Consider the following 20,968-nt stretch of genomic DNA (forward strand, 5'->3'; position numbering starts at 1 on the left):
TTTCACTGTAAACAGATCTGTTGACTGATCCAAGTATTTGTGTTTATGGGGCTGTAGTGATAGCATGAACTTCCAAACAGATATGTGTAATTGTCAGCTCAATTAGGGACATGGACCTGTCTGGAGATTTTCTCATGGAGGATAATTTGATGTCAGACCCTCATATGCGTTCAAGTTCTTACTAAACTGTTGTGCAGTATTTAAAAAAACAGCGTTCCATTCTATCACACATATTTATCTGGGAGAAGAAAATATTATATTTCTATATATTTTCTCTCTCTCTCTCTCTCTATCTATATCTATCTATATCTATATCTATATATATCTATATATCTATATCTATATATCTATATATATCTATAGATATATAGATATATATATATCTATATATCTATATATCTATATATATATAGATATATAGATATAGATATATATAGAGAGATAAAAGGCTGCTAAAAGGCTCTTGAGAAGGCTCTTTTGGCTCCCTGTAAAATCCAGAACATAATTTAAAGTCCTTCTGCTCACCTACAAAGCTCTTAATGGTCAGGCACCATCTTATCTTAAAGAGCTCATAGTACCTTACTACCCCACCAGAGCACTGCGCTCCCAGAATGCAGGGTTACTTGTGGTTCCTAGAGTCTCCAAAAGTAGACTAGGAGCCAGAGCGTTCAGCTATCAAGCTCCTCTCCTGTGGAACCAGGTTCCAGTTTGGGTTCAGGAGGCAGACACCATCTCCACATCTAAGAGTAGGCTTAAGACTTTCCTCTTTGATAAAGCTTATAGTTAGGGCTGGCTCAGGTGAGTCCTGAACCATCCCTTAGTTATCCTGCTATAGGCCTAGACTTTCTAAAGCAGCCTAGAATCTGTATGCATTCTTGTCCCATTAATGCATGTTACTAACTTGACTTTTTCCCTCTCCCGTGGTTTTGAGCTTTCTCATCCCTCTCTCCTTCTGTCTCTGGATCCGTGGTCGTGGGCTTCCTGCTGCCCCCATGTTCCTTCTCAACACCCGCTGCTACAATTATTACTATTAGTCCTATTATTGCCATCATTATTAGTACCATTATTAATTTTCTGTCTTTACCACTACCACCTTTACTCTATATATCTGTGTGGATTTAGTCTTGTGCTGCTTCTCCCTCTCCCCTTCTCCTTGCCTGTATTGTCAAGCGCTTGCTCATGGTGGGAATTGCTGGATCTTTATTAATAATATTACAAAGAGCACAGTCTAGAGCTGCTCTATATGAAAAGTGCAATTAGATATCTTTTGTTATTAATTTGCACTATATAAATAAAATAGAAGTGAAGTGAGTTGAATCAGCACTGATTATCTGTGATTCCATAACTAGAATGTACGTTTAATAAAGTGGCTCCTAGTAAAATGAGACTTGTTCCTTCCATGATCCATCCATCCATCCATCCATCGTCTACAGCTTATCCTGTGTACAGGGTAGCAGGGGGGCTGGAGCCAATCCCAGCTGACATTGGGCAAAAGGCGGGGGAAACCCTGGACAGGTCGCCAGTCCAGCGCACATACACACAGACAAACAACCAGTCACACTCACATTCACACCTAAGGACAATTTACAGTCACCAACTGACCTAGCCTGCATGTCTTTGGAGGAAGCCGGAGCACCCGGAGACAACCCACGCAGACACGGGGAGAACATGCTCCCCTCCATAATACCCTTGGTTAAATGACACTATTCGTTGTTTCCCACGTAAATGTCAGAGGGTAGTGACTGTGGAAATCAACCAAGCACCATGTTCATTACCTTCAACTTCATGGAAATACAGAAATTACTTGTCAGTTGATGTTGTTGATTAATAATGTTATATTAATAATAATATATTAATATTACAGGTAGCCTAATCTGTGTATTCATTTAGTCACATAGTAAACATACTTGTCTATAGTGAGAGGGAACGAGGCACAATAGACTAACTTTACCAAGTGAACGAACCAACTGCCTTAACTTTAACCTCACATATTATGCTTTATATTCTCACCCACCATCTAATGGTTAAAAAATAGATCCGATGCAAATCTTATCCGACCCCTGCTGTGTATTATTTCTTCTTCTTCTTCTTCTAATGTACGATAGTACAAAATATAGACTTTTACAATCACTATCAATCATGTCGTAAAAAAAAAAAACAGTTGAACCAGTAAACGTCTTAAAGAAATATTAAATTAAACCGCAGCTGGAGGAAATACTGTACGTGAGAGTAACGTCATCACGTTTTATGCGCGGTGTCTTCTGGGACGAACCATATTTGGAAGTTTAACTTCCGTCACGTCTGCAGGCTGCAGCTTGATATACTTTCATTTTTGCCCACCCGTTTTGCGTCAAGTCCCGCCTTACTGTGCATTGATCATAGACTGTATTGGCTAGTTCTTCTTACTTACGACGTGATTGGATGCCAGCTGTGAGCGCCGCTGTGCCGTAGGATGATAGAGATCCGTGTTCCGGTTCTAGTTGGTGTTAGGAAATAGAAAATATCTGATTAGTTAATTTACCACTCTGATACTAATACTCCTGACGTTAATATGCAAAGCATTTTCCCTAGATAAAATAAGAAATGTTATTTTAACTAAAATTATGTATAATTTAGCCTATAATGTTACTCTATACAGTTCTCTAAACCTTTGTTTTTATCGATGGCAACACACTGATTAAAGTAATGAAAGTAAAAGTATGAATACACTACATTGCGTCGAGTTAACTGAGTTGCATCCCCTCTACTGATTTAATGTGTTAATTATATATATTAATGTTTGTATATTATTATTATATTATTACAGTATCGTAACTGGTGGTGCCAACGAAACCGGTGGAACGAGTATTGCATCACAAGGACGCGACGAAGAAACAAGCTAGCCAATCAGAGCACAGTAGGGCGGGACTTGGCGCAAAACGGGTAGTAGGAAGATATCGACGCTGTTCGTTGTGTAGACAGGCAGCTGCCTACAGTGACCTGGATATCGACCTCTTTTATTACCATGGATTTGAGGACGTTAGTGCATCATTTTTGCGCTCATTTTCAGCGGGTAAGCCTTCGTCTTGAAGGCAGTTGTAGGGCCAGCGTCACGTCCCTCTGGTCTGATGTATTGTGACGCGAGGAAGGGCTTGCCTGGAAGCCTAATGGACAGTATCAATAAGTTAGCAATCAAACCCTGGACTAAATAATGTTAGCCTCTTTCTGCAACTAAGGGACTGTCATTATCTCCGCTCGCTCCGTCTGTTAATTTGTTGACTGGAACTGGATATCACTGTGGAGTGTGTCGTAACAGCACCATTACTGGGGGACAGTATTTACTTATCTGAAGCGAGGAAGTGGACCTGCATCAGGGAAGCTGAACTTGTTAAAGACAAGACCGGAGGTTGGGTGATTCTACCTTCATAGTAAAGGCGCCAAATATATTCGTTTAATGAAGTTTGGGATCGGACAGAGTCGTAACGCTTGGATATAAACCACGGTCGACTTGTTATTAACGACAGATTTATCGGTCTTTATTTAATCATTACCGTGGTTCACTGCAGCGTTTGTAAGTCTCGATTCAATTTGGTTTTATTTTGGTAGCTACGAACGGAAATCGCTCTTGGTGCTGCTGTGGTTGACACTGGTTGGAGGAGGGATGTGGCCAGGATGTATTTATGCTGCTGTTCAAGAAATGAAAACCATTGAATTAGCTCTGCTTCGGGAGCCCTGCTTCTGCACCGGACACCGCGTGGGTAACGACAGTGTTGCTGTCTGTCACTGTGGTTGGTGGTCGAAAACAGCGAACACGACCGAAGCTGCTGGACTGGACTATTTGCATGAAGGCTTCTCAACCTCACGCCCAAACATTTTGTGTGCGGGGCAGTATTCTGTGCTTACGTAATAGAAGTATGTGAATCGATACAGTCACGTAGTTGACTTTTTATACTATATTTCCCTTTGACAAAGACGTATTTTTCGCCGTTTTAATTTTTTTTTTTTTTTTTTTTTTTACAAATGTCAACAACTCAGCGTCAAGTGATGATGGAGTCCTCACTAGCTCTCGGCAGACTGGAACGGACCCCCAGTTCAGCCGCTGTTGGGGTCAGCCTGACCCCGCGGCTCTCTGACGGGGCTCCCGCGAAAGAGAAGAGTGGACAGCGGCCACTGGCGCCACAAGGCCAGGCTCACCTAAACGGCTGCGTCCCACTCTCACATCAAGTGGCGGGCCACAAGTATGGTGTGGATAAAGTGGGTAAGTAAACTGAACAAGAGACCTTTTCTAAAGTTACTTTACCTGCAGTTAGAACTTCTGTCAATAACATGACTTCCTTTACTCGTGTTTTTTTTATTAAGACCAGGTCACTGAATGAACGAATGATGCTTGTCAGTTTTACCTTTTATGTGACTAATGCCATTATATGACTTTTTTGGGTGCAGTGGAAAAAGTTTTGTTTGCTGTATGATGGACCAAAGTGTGGAAGACAAAGTAGCAGTTCAGAACATGTTTTAGCTCTTGCTCTAGCAGGTAGGTTTATGTATTGTAGGAAACAGTAAATTGGGAGATTTTGTTATAGAAGTTTGGCATGGTATTTTTCTCATACATTGGGAGCAGCACCCTGCCACCCTGTATGCAGGATAAGGGGTTGACGATGGATGGATTGGGAGCAGCATGTATATGAGGTAGAATTCATGCACCTGTCTCACTACAAATTTACACCACTGCATTCCTACATGTGGGTCCCTGCAATAAATCAATTAAGCAGAGATGATTTGTGGATTAGTGACCGTGACATATCTGCTCCAGTCTTCATTGACACACTCATGCACACAGGACACCTGACATTATCAAAGCCTCCATTGTGTGTTATCAGGCGAGGTGTTGAGCATGATACAGTCAGCAGCTGGTGACCGGTACAGCACCATCTCAAATGGATGAGTCATTGCTGGTCAGTCACTTAAATGAGGAATTGCAACCTCCTGGAAGACGCATATTTATGTTGTGGGAAAGACAGGATGACCTTCCCAGGAATGGGCTGTGGCCTGCAGTGAGACAGGACAGACCTGTCCATCCATTTTAGCTGAAGTGCTCCTGTTGGATGTGAGCTATCTTAATGTAGTGTAGACTGTACTCTAGACTCATTTTTCTATGGTGTGATCCAACATTTACTTTCTGGTCCAAACATGCTGGGTGTAGACGTACCATAACATAACATTGTTATTATAAGCCTTAGGGCTGGGCGATAGGGCCAAAAATCTTACCATGATAAGAAACTTCATATCAGTTGATATAGATAATTATCATGATAAATGTCATATCAGTATGTCTTTAAAGTTTAATGGCTGATTTTTGCTCCTGGTGAAAGTTGGGGAAAAAACAACGTATTGTTAATTGTAGTTTTAGACTATTCTTTATGATCTTAACATGAGAAACACTTGCCAGACAGTGGATCACTTAAAAATCTGAGGTAGAACATTTAAAACTATTTTATGATTACAAAAATCTTTTTTTCAACAAATGTGCATGAGTAAAATTAAGTAAAATCTTGTCCTTTTCTTCAACAAAATAAACATCTAAATAAAAAAACACAAGTGCTAAATCATTTGTGATTAAAATAAATTCAATCAAACATTTATTATACTGTTATTGAGGAAAATTATATTGTGGTAATTATTATTATTGTATAATTGCCCAGCTCTAGTTGGCTTAAAAGTTCAGGTGTATTTGAAAGAATACATTTCCCTATTTATTTATTTATATATGGCCAGACAAAATGAGCAATTTGAAGACATCTGTTTGGCCTTCGGAGACTGCCATTGCCATTTTTCACAAATTGCTGACATTCATAGACCAAATTATTTATCGAGAACATAATGACAGATTAATCCATAATGAAAATAGTGGGAAGTTGCAGCAATCAAGGGAAAACTTGGTCCAGGCTAAGTGAACCCAGACCTGAGAGAAAGAGAGAGTGAAAACATCAAACAGACATTTTCAGCTATAGCCAAATGTGACTCAGATCAGTGTGAACAGTCCACATGGAATCTGATCTTTTCCAGTTTGGATTTGGGCTCCTTTCATATGTGGTTTAAATCAGATTTTTTGAAATCTGACCTCAGTCTGGACAGTGAAATTGGAATTCATGCGACTCTGATGTCGCTCGAGCGACCATCAACACAACTCTGAACCACTGGGAGCCACAGTGAACCCAAACATGGAAGACGGCAGCAATGGAGGTAGTCCGTGGAAGGCAGTGAGGTGTCAGACCTCAAGTATTTGGGGTCGTATCATAACCAGGTGTGTTTGAAAGCAAATCCAAACAAATGGATGAACAGGGTCACAGCCATGTTTACTCCTATACAACAGCATGCTGCGTGTGACGTCGTAGTGTTCTTATGTGTATGCGGGTCACCATCAGGCCGTGGCCAGTTAAGTCAGTTATTAAATAAAATTAGCCAGCTCCTGCAGCTTGGAGACTTGCAGTTTTTAAGTCACTGTAAACTGAATATATTTGGGTTTTGGACTGTTGGCCGGCCAAAACAAAACATGATCAGCTTGGGAATTATTCAATGTTCTAATATTCTAAAAACTAAATATTAATCAGTCAATAAAATAATGATTGATTCATCAATAATAATTATTATTATTTGTAGTCCTAAACAAAATTCAGATTTCGACCTGGTTAATTGTCAACTTTGATAAATGCTATTTTTTCATTCATTGTTATATTGCATTATATTTATTTGCCAGTGACAGCGCTTGGAACAAGACGGATGACACCTTCAAATGTCTTTGGAAGTAAAGCAGTTAATTTTGGCTGAACAGAAATTAAGCAATAAAACCAAGTTAGTGCTATGAAACCTGTTTGCACTCAACATAATAATGATTAAAAAGTCGGTTAATGGAATTGAGTGAATCAAATTTATAAGGCACAATAATGGAATCTAAATGTCTGTATTGTTGGGAAGGCATCTGTGTCTCTGACATATTGTATAGAATATGTCTGCTCTGTCTGTGGTGTCAACTCCCAACAAGAAGAAGAAAGAGGCGTTCAGTATAGCAGTGAGACACCACTCTGATACTAATACTCCTGACGTTAATATGCAAAGCATTTTCCCTAGATAAAATAATATATTTAACAGTAGAGAATGTGGAATGATCTTATCTTAGTCCCTCCTTGAGTTTGGTATTTGGACATTAACTCCTTAAGTCTCCACAGCAGTTGTGGAACAAGCACTGGAATCCTGTTCAGCTTGTACTTCTGCTCTCTCCTCCTGCCACTGTTAGTGATGGGCAGTTGGTCCTATGAAGGGTGGAGGTTTTCACTGACCACTGACTGAAACAGGTGGTTTCATTCATTATTTCTGTATCTCTTTTACAAGTGATCTGATTTAGTCTTTGGTTGGATTCTTCTGTGTCACATGGTTGCTGATCCATGTTTTAACTCTAGAAGTGATTAGAATTCTTCATATAATAATCATATAAATAGAAATGGACCTAACAAATCCCAGAAAGTTGAGTAAAATTCTCAGGGAATACATCCCGGTGATTTACCCCCTTCTATCCTTTAGTTCCACTCATCCAGAGAGAGGGAGGGAAATGTCACATTTTGTAAAAGGTTTTCACACTTCACATAGTTGCTGTGCACCTGTCGACATTGTGTTTGTCTAGTTTTCTAGCTCACAACTATGGTGATGGATGAGGACGAGGCTCCGGTTCATCCCTTTGTTCCTTGCATATCCCCCACCTGTGGTCAGTGCTGGTTGGACAGTTCGTGTGTGTGTGTGTGTGTGTGTGCGCGCGCGCGGTAGAGGCTGACATTTTTACGGGACTCCTGGAGTTCATAGGATTCCACAGTCTGTCTGTAACTGACTCCCATCTCTTCCGCGGGATGTTGCAGTACGTCTGCAAACACAAACCAGAGTAATGCACATGTAAATATCTGCCACGTTGTTCTTTCTCTGCAAATAGTTGGTAGTTTCCCTATTGTTTTATCATTCTTATATAACTTGCATTTGTTTATTACATATTTATATATTTCTACATTTATTTATGTCGACTGTGTGTCTGTCTACGTGTAGCACCTCATCACCAAAGCAAATTCCTTGTATGTGTAAAATACTACTTGGCAATAAAGCTCCTTCTGATTCTGATGGGAGTCAGTTTCACTATTCATCACAGGACTGGGTCGGGCCAGTCTTTGGCTGCCCATGACCCTGTTTCCAGTCCACTGCTTTTCCTTCCTTGGACCACTTATGATAGTTAGCCTACTGACCACTGCAGACCAGGAACACCTCAAGAGCTGCAGTTTTGGAAATGCTCTGACCAAGTCAAACCAACACAATTGGCCCTTGTCAAAGTTGCTCAATGCTTGCCCATTTTTCCTGCTTCTAAAACATCAACTTTGAGGACAAGATGTTCACTTCCTGCCTAATATAGGCTGGTGAGAGGTGCCATGGTAATGAGATAATCACTGTTCTTCACTTCACCTGTCAGTTGTCATAATGTTATGGCTAATCATTGTAGGCCTATTGTAAATATTCTGTATTAATAATAATGCTATTTTCTGTTTTATTTTTTTTTAAATTGGGAACATGAGTCATTCTTTTGGGATTAGGATGGGACAATAATATTTCTGTGGGATGGGACAGAAGTGAAAATCCACTCCTGTGTCGCCCTCTAGTATATGCGCATGTGTGTGCATATGTGTGGGTGTGTGTTTGTGTGTGGTTAGATCATATTTACAGCGTCTGATGCAAGACAGAAAGGCAAAGGTGAAAGTCCGGTTATGGTACTCCGCAGACCTCACCTGTCAGCTGCTCCCTGTTGATTCTAAATGTTACAGGCAGGGCAGGACTTTGTAAACTTATACCTGAAACCCTTTTTCAGTCAGGTCTGTTTTATAAAACACCTCCAAAGGATGGTTGGAGATCATGGTTTTAGGGGTAGAGAACCAGTAAAAACCCATAACTTCGGAATGGAGCTGCTGACTGCTGTTATTGATTAACCAGTGTGGAGATGGCGCTGGGCAATAAAATAATCACTATAATTATTGCGATATAATTCTCCTCAATAACAATATAACAGATGTTCAGTAAGTGTTTGGTTTAATTCACTTCACCAACAAATTAGCATTTAATTATTCTATTAAGATATTTATTTTGTTGAGCAAAAGGGACTAAAAAATTTTTACTTAATTTTACTCATGCATATTTGTTGAAAAAAGATATTATCTTAATTGTTTTGAATGTTCTACCTCAGATTTGTGAAGCAATCCACAAGTGTTTGTCATGTTCTGACCAGAATGAGTAGTTTAAAACCACAATTAATCATCTAGTGTCTAACCAATAAACTTGAAAGAAATAATGATTTAAAATTTCTTGTGATAATTATCGATACCAAATGATATAACGTTTTTGTTGTGAAAATATTTTTGGCCATGTCGCCCCGTCCTAGGTGGAGAAGCAACTGAATCAGCATTTACAGTAGATCGTCAGGCACTAAAACTACCTATAAAACCCCACAATGACGGCTTCTGGTTTGAGGGAGGTAAACATTAACACTGTCCTCTCTCAAACTATAGGCGGCTGATATTTTGAAACTGTCCATCTCTTTCCATGTGTTCCATATATGGGGCATAGTATACCAAAGCAATATAGTATATTACACAGTATACCCAACAAATAGCGGACGTCCCACTAAAAGGTTCTCTCCGTTAGGATAACACTATGCTCACCAAAGTAACTGCTTAGACCTGAGAAAACAGTGGCATCACAATAGCAGATCCATAGAGGCCACACCTCCTCAACTCTAGTGCATTAGCCTCTGCGTAGCCCCGTCACCTACGCCGTCGATTTGACGCAGAAGTATAAATTGCACTTAACACTGGAGCCCCCCAGGGCTGTATGCTCAGCAGAGGTGGGGGACTCAAGTCACAAGACTTGACTCATGTCAGGCTCGAGTCTGAAGAGAATTTGAAGACTTGAGACTTGCTTGACTAAAACAGATAAAAGACTCAACTTGACTTTGACTTGGTATTTATGACTTGAGACAGATGACTTCAAAAAGGATTTTTTCATTAAATATTTGCTCATTCCAACGTTTGCTGCATAATCCCACAACCATGTGTGCGTTCACATTAGAGAGAAGACAGTTTTGGTTTTGTTATTTTCCAGTTTTATTTAAATGTTTTCCACCCTGATGTGTTCATTGCTCAATTTGCAATTTGACTGCATAAAGTGCATTCACACTGACAAGTATGGAAAAATGCAAAGCACCATGAGTACCCGGATTGTAAACTCATAACGGCCAAAAGCTTCTGTAATAAATCTTAGCTTCATTAATGTTGTAATACATTGTTTTAAACTATTTTAGAGAGCTGTTAATTCAGCTGTGTGCTCATTTTGTTTTGCTGCAGGTTGGTGCAGTTGTAACTTTGTTAATGTTACTGACTCGGGGTTCCTGCTACTATTTTTCTACCCCATTTCAATAATCACTGAAGATTATTGTAGGCTAAATAATAGAAACACCTTTTGTTTAAAGTTCAATATAGTTAGAACAGAGAACAGAAGCACTCAAGTTTCAACATTAACTGAATTCCTAAGAATTTCATATGACTTGACTGATTTTCATCAAGTTCATCACAGTAAATTGGGACTTGCTTGTGACTCAGACATGTGTGACTTACTCCCACGTCTGGTGCTCAGGCCCTTCCTGTTCATGCTGTACAGCCATGATTGCATCCCCTGACATGGAGAGAACTCTGTTGGGAAGTTTGTGGACGACACCGCTATCATCGGCCAGATTTCAAATTACGAGGAGACTTAATATCTGGAAATCAGCAGTCTTGCAGAGCGGTGCACAGAGGAGAACCTACTGATCAACGTCAGCAAAACCAAAGAGCTGATCATTGATTTTTGGAAAAAAGGAGGTGAAGACACCATTTCATGTCTACATCAGTGGAGCTGAGGTGGAGCAGGTGAATAGTTTTAGGTTCCTGAGAATCAATATCTAAACCCCAAATCCTCCCAAAGAGGGGCAGAGGTTTTTCTCTTGTTCACATGTCCTGTAGCGTTACCCCATCACTCGCAGTCACAGATGAGTCGCTGCTTTTGGTGAGCGTAGTGAGTGTGTGGCAGAGCGAGAGAGCGGCAGGTGAATGCAGCGGAGCAGAAGGAACGGTGAGGAGAGAGGTTTAGCAGTAAATGTACGGGGTAGGTTAAAGTCAGAGAATAATGGCTGCAGCTACAGCCTGTGTGTGTGTGAGTGAGAAGGGGTTGTTGCCTTGTAGATGATATCAGGCAGTTTCACACGCCATCGCCCGCCTACGTTAGCTCAATGCAGCATTTCTGTATCATTTTAACAGAAAGAGCAGCGTTCGTATTTTTGACAGTGTTGAAAGTCTGGATTTCTAAATACCCTGGTATACTGCGATACCACCTAAGGATATATATATATTTGCTAATATGCTGCTTTCCCTATGCAGGTTATTTTTAGATGTGTATGGATGTTTTGTGTATTGTTTAGTATTTGCATGTGTGTGTTCTCCAAAGCGCTGTCTGTAATCAGCGGTGGTCAGCATTTGATGATGTAACAAGGCACTTATCTTTTCTTCTCTGCATCTTTCTTCTACTCTGGAAATAGGCTGGCAAAGGGAGCCACATTTATGGGTAACTTTAGGTGATTTTACTACTAGAATGTAACTTAGTGCCAACACAAATTTAATACAACACGAAACCATGAACCAAGAACAAATTTGTTGTAAATTTTTATTGACTTACTGTAATTTTCAGATAAAGGACAGTATTCTTATATTGTTCAGCTAAGCGCTGGATCTCAAATAATAGCATGTGGTGTGGCCTGTACAAACAAATAATGGCTTGTGTTTACAATAAAGTCACATCAGCAGATTTGGGCTGTGTTTGTCGGGCGTGTCAGAATCTCTCCTAAGGTAACATGACCAAAACCATATTAATTCAGTAACAAATGTCACTTAGCTGTTTTTAGTGATTCTAGTTAGCCCTATTCAAGCACACATTGTACAATGCCTATAACAGCTCTGCGTAGCATTTTCCGCCATGACTTTGTACTGAATGATGTGAAAGTAAATTTACTGTGTGAATTATTTTTGCTGTGGTGTGAAAACATTTTATTCTGCCAAAATTGTCAGTTGGGACTTACCCAAGTCTTCATTGTTGAAAAGCTGAATTGTTCCTCTTGCCCAAAAGCATAAGGTTGTAAGGAACTTGTTGATGGAACTGTTATATCCTACACAAGAGCAGTAACAACAATGATTACAATGTTGCCAAAGTCATATATCTTAATAAGCTCATTGTCAGTATACTTTCCCTAAACATCTCTCATCCCACCATGCCTATGCCTAATGTTTCTCTCCTGGTAAGGTTGTGTTCAGACTAGTGAATCTGCCAGTTATTTACTTTATTAATTGTTTGTGTAATGTCTATGAATTAATGGCAGACTAGAGTCCAAAAGCACGTCTGCATGAGAGCGATTTATCAAAAAGAAGTTAAGTTCACTTGGTCAAGCAACACAAACAAACAAATCTAACGAGGGGCAGGGAAGGGAATCCTAAACTTCAATAGTCAGGCAAAGTTCTGGCAAACAGGATACAAAAGGCAAAGCACACTAGACTGAGAGAATGGGATGCAGGTGATGAGGTGGTCGGGGAAGCTCAGGTGCGATGAAGGGCAGAACTGGGTAATTGAAGGGCAGGAGAGAGTGGCTGGATCTGCAATGACAGGAGAAACAGAGAGAGACAGGAGAGACATTGTTGTTTGGATGGACCCCTGTTTCCCAGAGTCCAGCATGACGTCTTAATGTCTTATCTGGTCCAACCAAGATATTCAGTTTAACCTAATGTTAAGACAAGAAAAAGCAGCAAATTCTCACATTTGAGAAGCTGAAACCATCAAATCTTTTTTTCTTGAAAAAATTGATTATCAAATATCCATCAATTGACTAATCGATTAATTGACTCATTGTTGCTGCTCTTGTTCAGACAGCCCCCTCATTCATTTCAGAGGAGCTCTCCTAAATGCTGGCAGAGAGAGGAATCCTTTGCTAGGTAAAGAATGTTGATTAATGCTAATTCTAGTCCTAAAAGTAGAACGAAATAAGGTGTGACTGAGAATTTTTGGTCAGGCAGGACTATGACCCACACGGGTTAAATACATGCCCTGGGTCCTACATTTATTTCTCATATCAGATACTTTTTCCCTGTCTACATGCTCATGAATCAGATGGAGTTTGTGAACAAAGGCTCATGTTTGCCAGGCTGTGTAAACGTAGCGTGAGTGTAGGGTGATGATGGTAGAGTTAAGTTTGTCCTATCTATATTAAGGGCAAAGTCCCTCATGCTGTTCTCTCTGTTTCTCGCTCATTAATTTCCTCTCAGTAACACATTTCTTAATTTTATCTTCACTGTATGCACAGATTCTATTTGTTGTGCTATCATGTTCTTCCACTTAGTGCTTCTGTCCTCCCTCTGTCTTCATCTCTCTTCACTTGTATTTTATTGTTGCTGTCTAAGGTGTGTGTGGGTGTGTGTGTGTGTTGTTTTGATATATAATATTTAATATTAACCTAAGGTTGTGAACTCAGTGAACTGTTAATGGTTAAGTGAACAATGTTTTCACTTTACAGCGATTTACTTCTGAATGAACTGTTTTATCATTGGACTGTACTTCAGTACTGTACCACTGAGATACTAAAACATACACAACATCCTAAAACAACATCCTTTTTCAGCTGGTACTTATTATTATTTAATGCTTAAATAACCAAAAACTTTTCATTGATTCTTCGTCCCATATGTGTTTGGTGCAGGTATTTTGCAGCATCCAGATGGAACAGTGCTGAAGCAGCTTCAGCCTCCACCCAGAGGTCCACGAGAGATGCAGTTTTACAGCATGGTAATGCGTCATAACCTTTATACTATGTTTATAGTGTTATTTATTAGTTTTCTTATTTATTTTAAATAAACTTTTCAAAATGTGATATTAAAAAATAAAAGCATGCAAGAAGCGAGGTGAAAATCAGATCATAAGAATCCAATTTGTTGAACAAACCAAGTTTCACTATTTCTTCAGTGCAAACATGAACATGACACATGAGCATGAAATGTCAGAAAAGAACATGAAGAAAAAGAACAAGTGTGTGAGGTGTGAAAAAGTAAGCCTTTGAAAAATCTGTGAAAACAATTAGCCTGAAATATAATCTAATACTCCACTTTGCATTTGTTACCATTGCTTTGATTATATAGCCAATTTATAAGATTTAGTTGATATTAAGGCTTCAGTTAATAATTTTTTTCATTATTGAATTATTTGTTAACTTAGATAAAGTCATTTTTTGTAAAATGTCAAAACATAGTGAAAAGTGACATCTTCAAAGATATTCACTTTACAATGATATAAAACAGAGAGAACACATTTGGTTTGATGAATGACTTATCAGTCAATATAGATAGAAGACATTCCAAATGGAACGACTTCCCCACTTGGGAAATGGGACCATCCGAGGAGCATGTAAATGCAGCTGAATTTTATCAGCAAATGTGAATTAATCTGCTGCTGAAAATAGTCCCCAACAAAAGCACTATTTCCTCCTGTTATATAGAGACAGGTCTCTATAGCTAGCTTTTCCCTTCATGACAACTGTGCAGGGGGGGATTTTAAATAACCGACCTGTTTAAATTATATTTTGACCCATTTGGTCCGACTCAGCGCCACCTCTTTTTATTTTTGGATTAGAGTCAGGGACTATATTGCATTAGGGAGTTTCTTGCACTCGAGCACAGGCCTTTCTCTGGGGCTATTTGGCTTCTCAGGCTTCAGCATGATACTCAGCTACTAGTTCTTGCCAAGCCTAATGTTTTGTGATTACGCTTGTAGTATTGCTTACTCTCTTCATACAGAACACTTACAATCTCATGATACTTGGAGAAGAGATCTCCCCTATGGTCCACATTCTCAGGTTAACATTACTACACAAAATTGCGTCTCTAGGTAGATGCATAAAAGATGACAAAGTTTCTGTCTGAGATGTCCTCATTCATATCCTTAATGACAAATACACTAGAAGACGTATTCTCTTGAATAATGGAAATAATGAAAACAAGCCTTTTAAGATATTCGTCCTAATGCTAACGGCACTCATAGGGCGTATACACATTTAGGATTATAAATTCCTTTTGATTGCGAGTAAACTGTATTGCAATACAGTAGTCAACACCAAGCCTGAGCACATTTATTAATGGGTCAGGCTTCTTATTCCATAAAGTAGCCACACCCACTGGTATCCTGCCTCTGACCATGACAAGGTCAGCTGTAGACTCCCCAGACCCATGAATTTTATCACTGAGAGTTTAGTTTTTCCATGTCTTGCTTTGCTTAAAGTGTCTCTTGCAGACATAGTATGTCACAGTTCTCTAAAAGGTTGTCAACAACTTTGCGAAAAGCTTTATCCTCTGTGCTCTGAACCATACGCAGGCCACGACAGTTGTTTAACAAACCTGAATAGTCAGTTAGCAAGACTAGTATGTGCCCATAGCACCAGCAGTCACACTCATTTCCTCGAAGCAAGTAGTGTTAAGATGTTGATCTACTGGTCGTACATGCTGTCGTATTACCAGACTGCAGAGCAGCTTCTTCTGCCAGGCTGTCAGATGCCTAAATTCATCCTAAGCACTGCACCATGTAGAATAGTTTTATTTCTATGATTTATTCACTCACCTAGATATCATTTTTGTATATAACGTTTGTTTTTGTGAGTAGTATAAAGGGAACTACAACTTCATCTTGTTAAACAACCCTGTGCTGTAAAATGCCTAGAGGGTTAGCTCAGAATATGTACATGACCTACGACCCTAAATAAAGTCCCTCAGTTGCGGAATGAAGTGCTAGAAGAGATCAGGGAAACTACACATTGTACTACTACTTCATCGGAAAATACAGCTCTACACTAAACATGCAGTATTAATTTGTAACATTTATAGTATAGTGATTTGTGTGCATTTATGTCCTAGGTGTATACAGCAGACTGCTGTGATCCATGCCTTCTGGAGCTCCAGAACCATCTGCCAAAGTACTACGGCACCTGGTCCTCTCCTGACAGTCACAATGGTAAGAGTCTGAACCGTGCATTCATCTCTCTTTCTCATGTGTAATGCAGGTTAGGTGAGATGGCTGATGGTGGATTTTGTAAGCCGATACTGATCCAATAACCAATGTTATCGGCCAACAGTTTTGTTTTTTATAAACGTATACCAAAAACTAACGGTCTTGATTTTTTTACTTTTTAGCAATGCATTTTACAGTTGGAAACTAAACGTCAGTGTTCTGTGGTGGATAAACCAGATAGGAGTGTCAGAACCCAGTTTGGCAACTCTGTCCTGCCATTTCTTGTTATATACAGATAAATCTACAGTAAGCTAATATCTGCCAATATATTGATTTAGCTCTGATGGTAATCCCTCTGACCCAGTGTGTGCTGTAATAAGTCCAGCCCACTGCAGCTCTCAGTGGGACAAATGGGTAAAAGCCACATCAGTTTAACAGAAAAAAATATTGGAAAGATTGGAGAGAAAAAGTTTTGGCAATGCAATCCAAATACCATTAGCTACTGCTATTTCTTCTAAATGATTCTTCTTATTCTCTAAATATTATATATTTTGTATGTGATATGAGGAGGTTTTTACTGCAGGTTTAAACCCTCCTAAATCACACTAAATATTTCTCTTGTCAGACATCTGATGTCGAAAGAAAAAAAAGACATACTGACATGTAGCCAAGGTCATGGAACAACCTCCATCATGTCACAATCATGTTATAACTAATACTGACTGTGTGATTGTAGGATTTTTTTTAATAAAAAGCCAACATCAGTCTCATATGAACAAGCTAGTAATAACCCATACCGTCATCATCATTCTTACATCTGTGTCACTACCTCAGATCTGTACCTGAAGCTGGAGGATGTGACTCGACGCTTTGTCAAGCCGTGCATCATGGATGTGAAGCTCGGCCAGCGGAGCTACGATCCATTCGCCTCCCTGGAGAAACGGGAACAGCAGATCAGAAAATATCCACTGATGGAGGAGATAGGCTTCCTGGTCCTTGGCATGAGGGTGAGTTTGACCTTTAGTGCTGTGCTGTCTTTAATCTATCAGTTTTATGATTTCAAAACTCAGAGTGGGGTTTAGAGCATATATTTCTTTTCTTTTAGTTTAAAACTGGTGTACTTAAAACTGAGAAAAGGCCTCCAATGACCTGATCAGGACAACTAGTAAATGTACATTTAAGTTGATCACTGCCTCCTTTTGCATTAATAATTTAAATAGGCCTGTATTTTAAGGCTGTGGTAAGGTTTTCTCAGGTGGCGTTAAACTGCAACCTCAGTAAACCTTTTGGGATGTCATTACTGAAATAGTGAATATTCTGTGGAGGGTCACATTCAACTCTTTAATTTTTATGATCTTGGAGATCTCAAACCAATTGCACTGCATCTGCTGAGATGAACTTCACTCAAAGAATACACCTCGAAGGCAGACCCAGCCACTAAATACATGCAAGTGTAAATTTAATGAAAAGGCACAGATATGTCCTGTGCTTTTTCAAGCCTCAAGGTGACTTTCCATCTGTAATAACATTCTTTTTGTAACATTACAATAAATAAGAAATTCTGCCAAGCAATAGAGAACCACTGTGAGTGGTGATACAGGGTTTCTGTATTACCAGAAAACCTTAAGCTATCTGCAAACTATACTAAAACAGCTTCTGGGCATTCCCAGCCAGTCAGAGAATAAAAAACAGTGAGATCCATAGAATGGATTTAATCAAACAAAACCTGGTGAGACAACCATAAAATCAGAAAAGCAAAATACACAGAATAAATAGACCAAAAGGAGCAACATAGGTAAATATATACAACACACAAATCTTTATGTTAAAGTTGTACATTAAAGCACAGTTTTCACAGCCTTCTTATTTTTGGAAAACCTAATTGAATCAAAATTACTCACAGGTCAATTTTAAAAGCAAGCAGGAGGGGCCTAGGTTTACTGCATTTACATTCATGTATGTCAAATTTGGCAGTTACAAACACCTTTATAAAGAAAAAGGAAAGTCATGGGAAACTAAATATACTAAATAGACCAAGACCAAAACAGACCCACAGGTGTTTGGGATCTGGACTCACCGAAGGAGCAGTCTGTATTGCCGTCCCTTTTTTGAATGACAACAAACCATACCCTAGTTTTACAAAGTGTTAAATTTATAGGTATAATCTCCAATTCATGTCATAGTGGTCCCTCCCAATGGACACATGTTAGCTAGCTCCTGCTAATTCATGAGTCAAAGCTTTCAAACAGATCCCCACTAATCAACTCTTATGTCCAGTAGCCTGCTTCCATACTGTAACTAACTGATATCAAGATAGTACGCATGACTATTATACATTTTGTTCAAATAGCCCACCCCTATTAACATGATAACAGAAGAGCAACCTGAAATTGGTCAAAGTTTAACTCGTGATCTCTGAAATATGTGCAGGTTGTTAACTGAACTAAACAGCACACTATTCACCTTCTCTTGTGTTTGAGTACTGGAGAAACCCTGAGCTCAGGCTGTGTTGCGATAAACACACATGTGATTGTCTCGATAGTTTGTCCACATGGGTGAAACAGACAAATGACAGGAAAGAAAGAGAGAACTTCTTATCTGTTGGAAAGGAAGAGAGTCAAATAGCGAAACCTTTATCGCTTTGATCAGTTTCCATTGCAACCTGCTGTCATTATCATCTTTAAGTGTCCTGGTTTGGGGTTTCCTGCTTTCAGCAACAAATAAACAAAAACACCCAAAGAGCTGAATGAACTGTTTTCTGTCTATATTTAACATTTCTATGAAGTTATTGGTATGTTCATACTGATATGGAACACTGATGCTGATGAAGTTTTAGTACTGTTACCAGAATGGTACTTTCTTAATACCTTACTCTGCTAAGGATTAACACATTTTTTCAACAAAGCTTTTTAATTAATAAAATATAGCAAGTCAGACTTCTCATACGCCACATGCATGTTTTTTTCATTTGTTATTTTAATTTGTATTCATTTTCTAATTTTTTCAATCAATCGATTTTGACACATTTATTGTGTTTCAACAAAGCCTACCAATATAATCAGCTATTACATATTCTGATATATTTAAACAAACAGACTAACAAAATTACTAAGGGCCAGTTACTAACATCCCGAATAAAGAGAACTAAATTGCGTGTGCATTCTAAAATATTGCACGTGCAATTGTAGAACCTGTTATGGGTGATTTACTAAGAATTATTGCATAGATGGCAACAGGAGCAAACACAATGGAGGTGGCCGTATTTAAATGAGGGTGCGTGTTTTAATGGTTTCCGCCGTGGAAAATTGGGAGGGAAAGCAGCCACCGCATAAAAACCTTGGTTTGTTTCATTCAGTGCGTCCTGAGTATGTGGTAATCGGATGTACCTGCCCATCCTGCCTGAGATCGCACTAAGTACTTGGGACAGCACACCTGAAAAACCCCAGCAGAAACAGCTACAGTATGCTGGAATGACCCAGACGTGAGGAAATGCCAGCAGATCGTGCTTCATCCAGCCAGAGGGAACGATCGCCGACCGTCCGCAGCGTGCCCGGTCGCTCCGAGATCTCCTGGCCCTGTACGCCCCAACGCCCCATTCCCTCTCTGATACCTGCAATGGGTTGTGTCGCTATAACGACCGGCCCGATGTGAACAGTTGGTGATCGTTCCCTCTGGCTGGATGAATTTTACGAGTGATCCATGCACTACTGCAGCTGGGGGCTCTCTGCAGCGCCACGCAACTTTCTAAATTCTTCCATCTCACGGAGAAAAGAAGTCAGGTCAAAACCAAATTTGCTTTTTTTTTTTTGCATGAATGTTAGTATAACAGTATTGCCAAAGCTAAAGGAAAATACAAAAACAAACAGGGTTAATAAAAGAAAAAAATTTTATTTATAGGCTATGTATTGGATAAAGAATAATATTATCTATTATTTTTAATTTCTCTACATCTTCTTTCATTACGGCTGTGTCTCCTTCTCGCTCCGATAACAGCAGCCATCTCTGCAACACTTGGCGGTTTGCACCTTCCTTTCAAACGTATTAAATACAGATGCTGTTGCTCTCACATGAAATTGCTCAAGTTTGCACACGTTTTTGCTCACGCAAACCTTTAGGAAATCTGGCGCTAAATGAGGATGTTAACAAATTTTGTGCTGTGTGAAGCCACTAGAGGCAAAGTTGTGATCTGTGATTTTGGGATATCTAAATTAAACTACTGGCCATACCAAATTAAAATGAGTTTTGAAGATTGTCTGATTGGCAGAAATGGATCTGTGAAAAACATTTCCCCCCTTTAAACGTTTGATTATACATGCCTTGTTAGTTTACTAGTCTCTTCACCTGCATGTTTTGTAGCCAGGACTGACAATATTAAATTTTATTCATTTATTTAAATTGAGATTTTATTTGTTATCAATGCTTTTTAAGTATTTGTCTAGTTGTGTTTAAAGAATTTGTTGATTTCCAGAGGAAAGCTCCATTTAAACCCAAGTATATTTTTATTGTAAACCGTGTTCTTCTGAGAAAAAGACAAATTTAGGCTAGCATCTTATAAGAATGAACTGATATGAAGTTTACTACTTAAACACTGCTCTCTATTTTATCTGTAATTAATCCAAAATTTAACAATTTATCTTGTCCTTCAGCATTGTCCTGCTATATTTACACCGATCAACCATAACATTATGACCACCTGCCTTAAATTGTGTAGGACCCCATTTTCCTGCCCAAACAGCTGTTATCTGTCGAGACATGGACTACCACTAGACCTCTGAAGATGTCCTGCGGTATCTGGCACTAAGACGTTAGCAACAGATCCTTTAGGCACTGTAAAACCTAGTTCACA

At 39.2% G+C, this 20,968-nt stretch overlaps 1 protein-coding gene across 2 annotated transcripts in view; it reads left to right on the forward strand.

Annotated features, from left to right (window-relative positions):
* The first annotated feature begins 2,931 nt into the window (after positions 1-2,931).
* The window catches only part of ipmkb (inositol polyphosphate multikinase b), a 36,204-nt gene continuing 18,167 nt past the window's right edge, over positions 2,932-20,968 (forward strand). The window contains exons 1-5 of one of the 2 annotated variants that reach the window (XM_038735201.1): positions 2,932-3,891; positions 4,015-4,237; positions 13,829-13,914; positions 16,029-16,125; positions 16,957-17,129. In XM_038735201.1, coding sequence (XP_038591129.1) covers positions 4,024-4,237; positions 13,829-13,914; positions 16,029-16,125; positions 16,957-17,129 — 570 coding nt within the window. In that variant the 5' untranslated portion in view covers positions 2,932-3,891; positions 4,015-4,023. Of the gene's footprint in view, positions 4,238-13,828; positions 13,915-16,028; positions 16,126-16,956; positions 17,130-20,968 lie in introns of both variants that reach the window. The other variant, XM_038735200.1, reaches the window with a different exon arrangement.

Source organism: Micropterus salmoides, unplaced genomic scaffold (assembly GCF_014851395.1).
Source record: "Micropterus salmoides isolate LMB-PRFRI ecotype aquatic unplaced genomic scaffold, ASM1485139v1 Ms_hic_scaffold_21, whole genome shotgun sequence".
In the NCBI taxonomy this organism is placed as follows: Eukaryota; Metazoa; Chordata; class Actinopteri; order Centrarchiformes; family Centrarchidae; genus Micropterus; species Micropterus salmoides.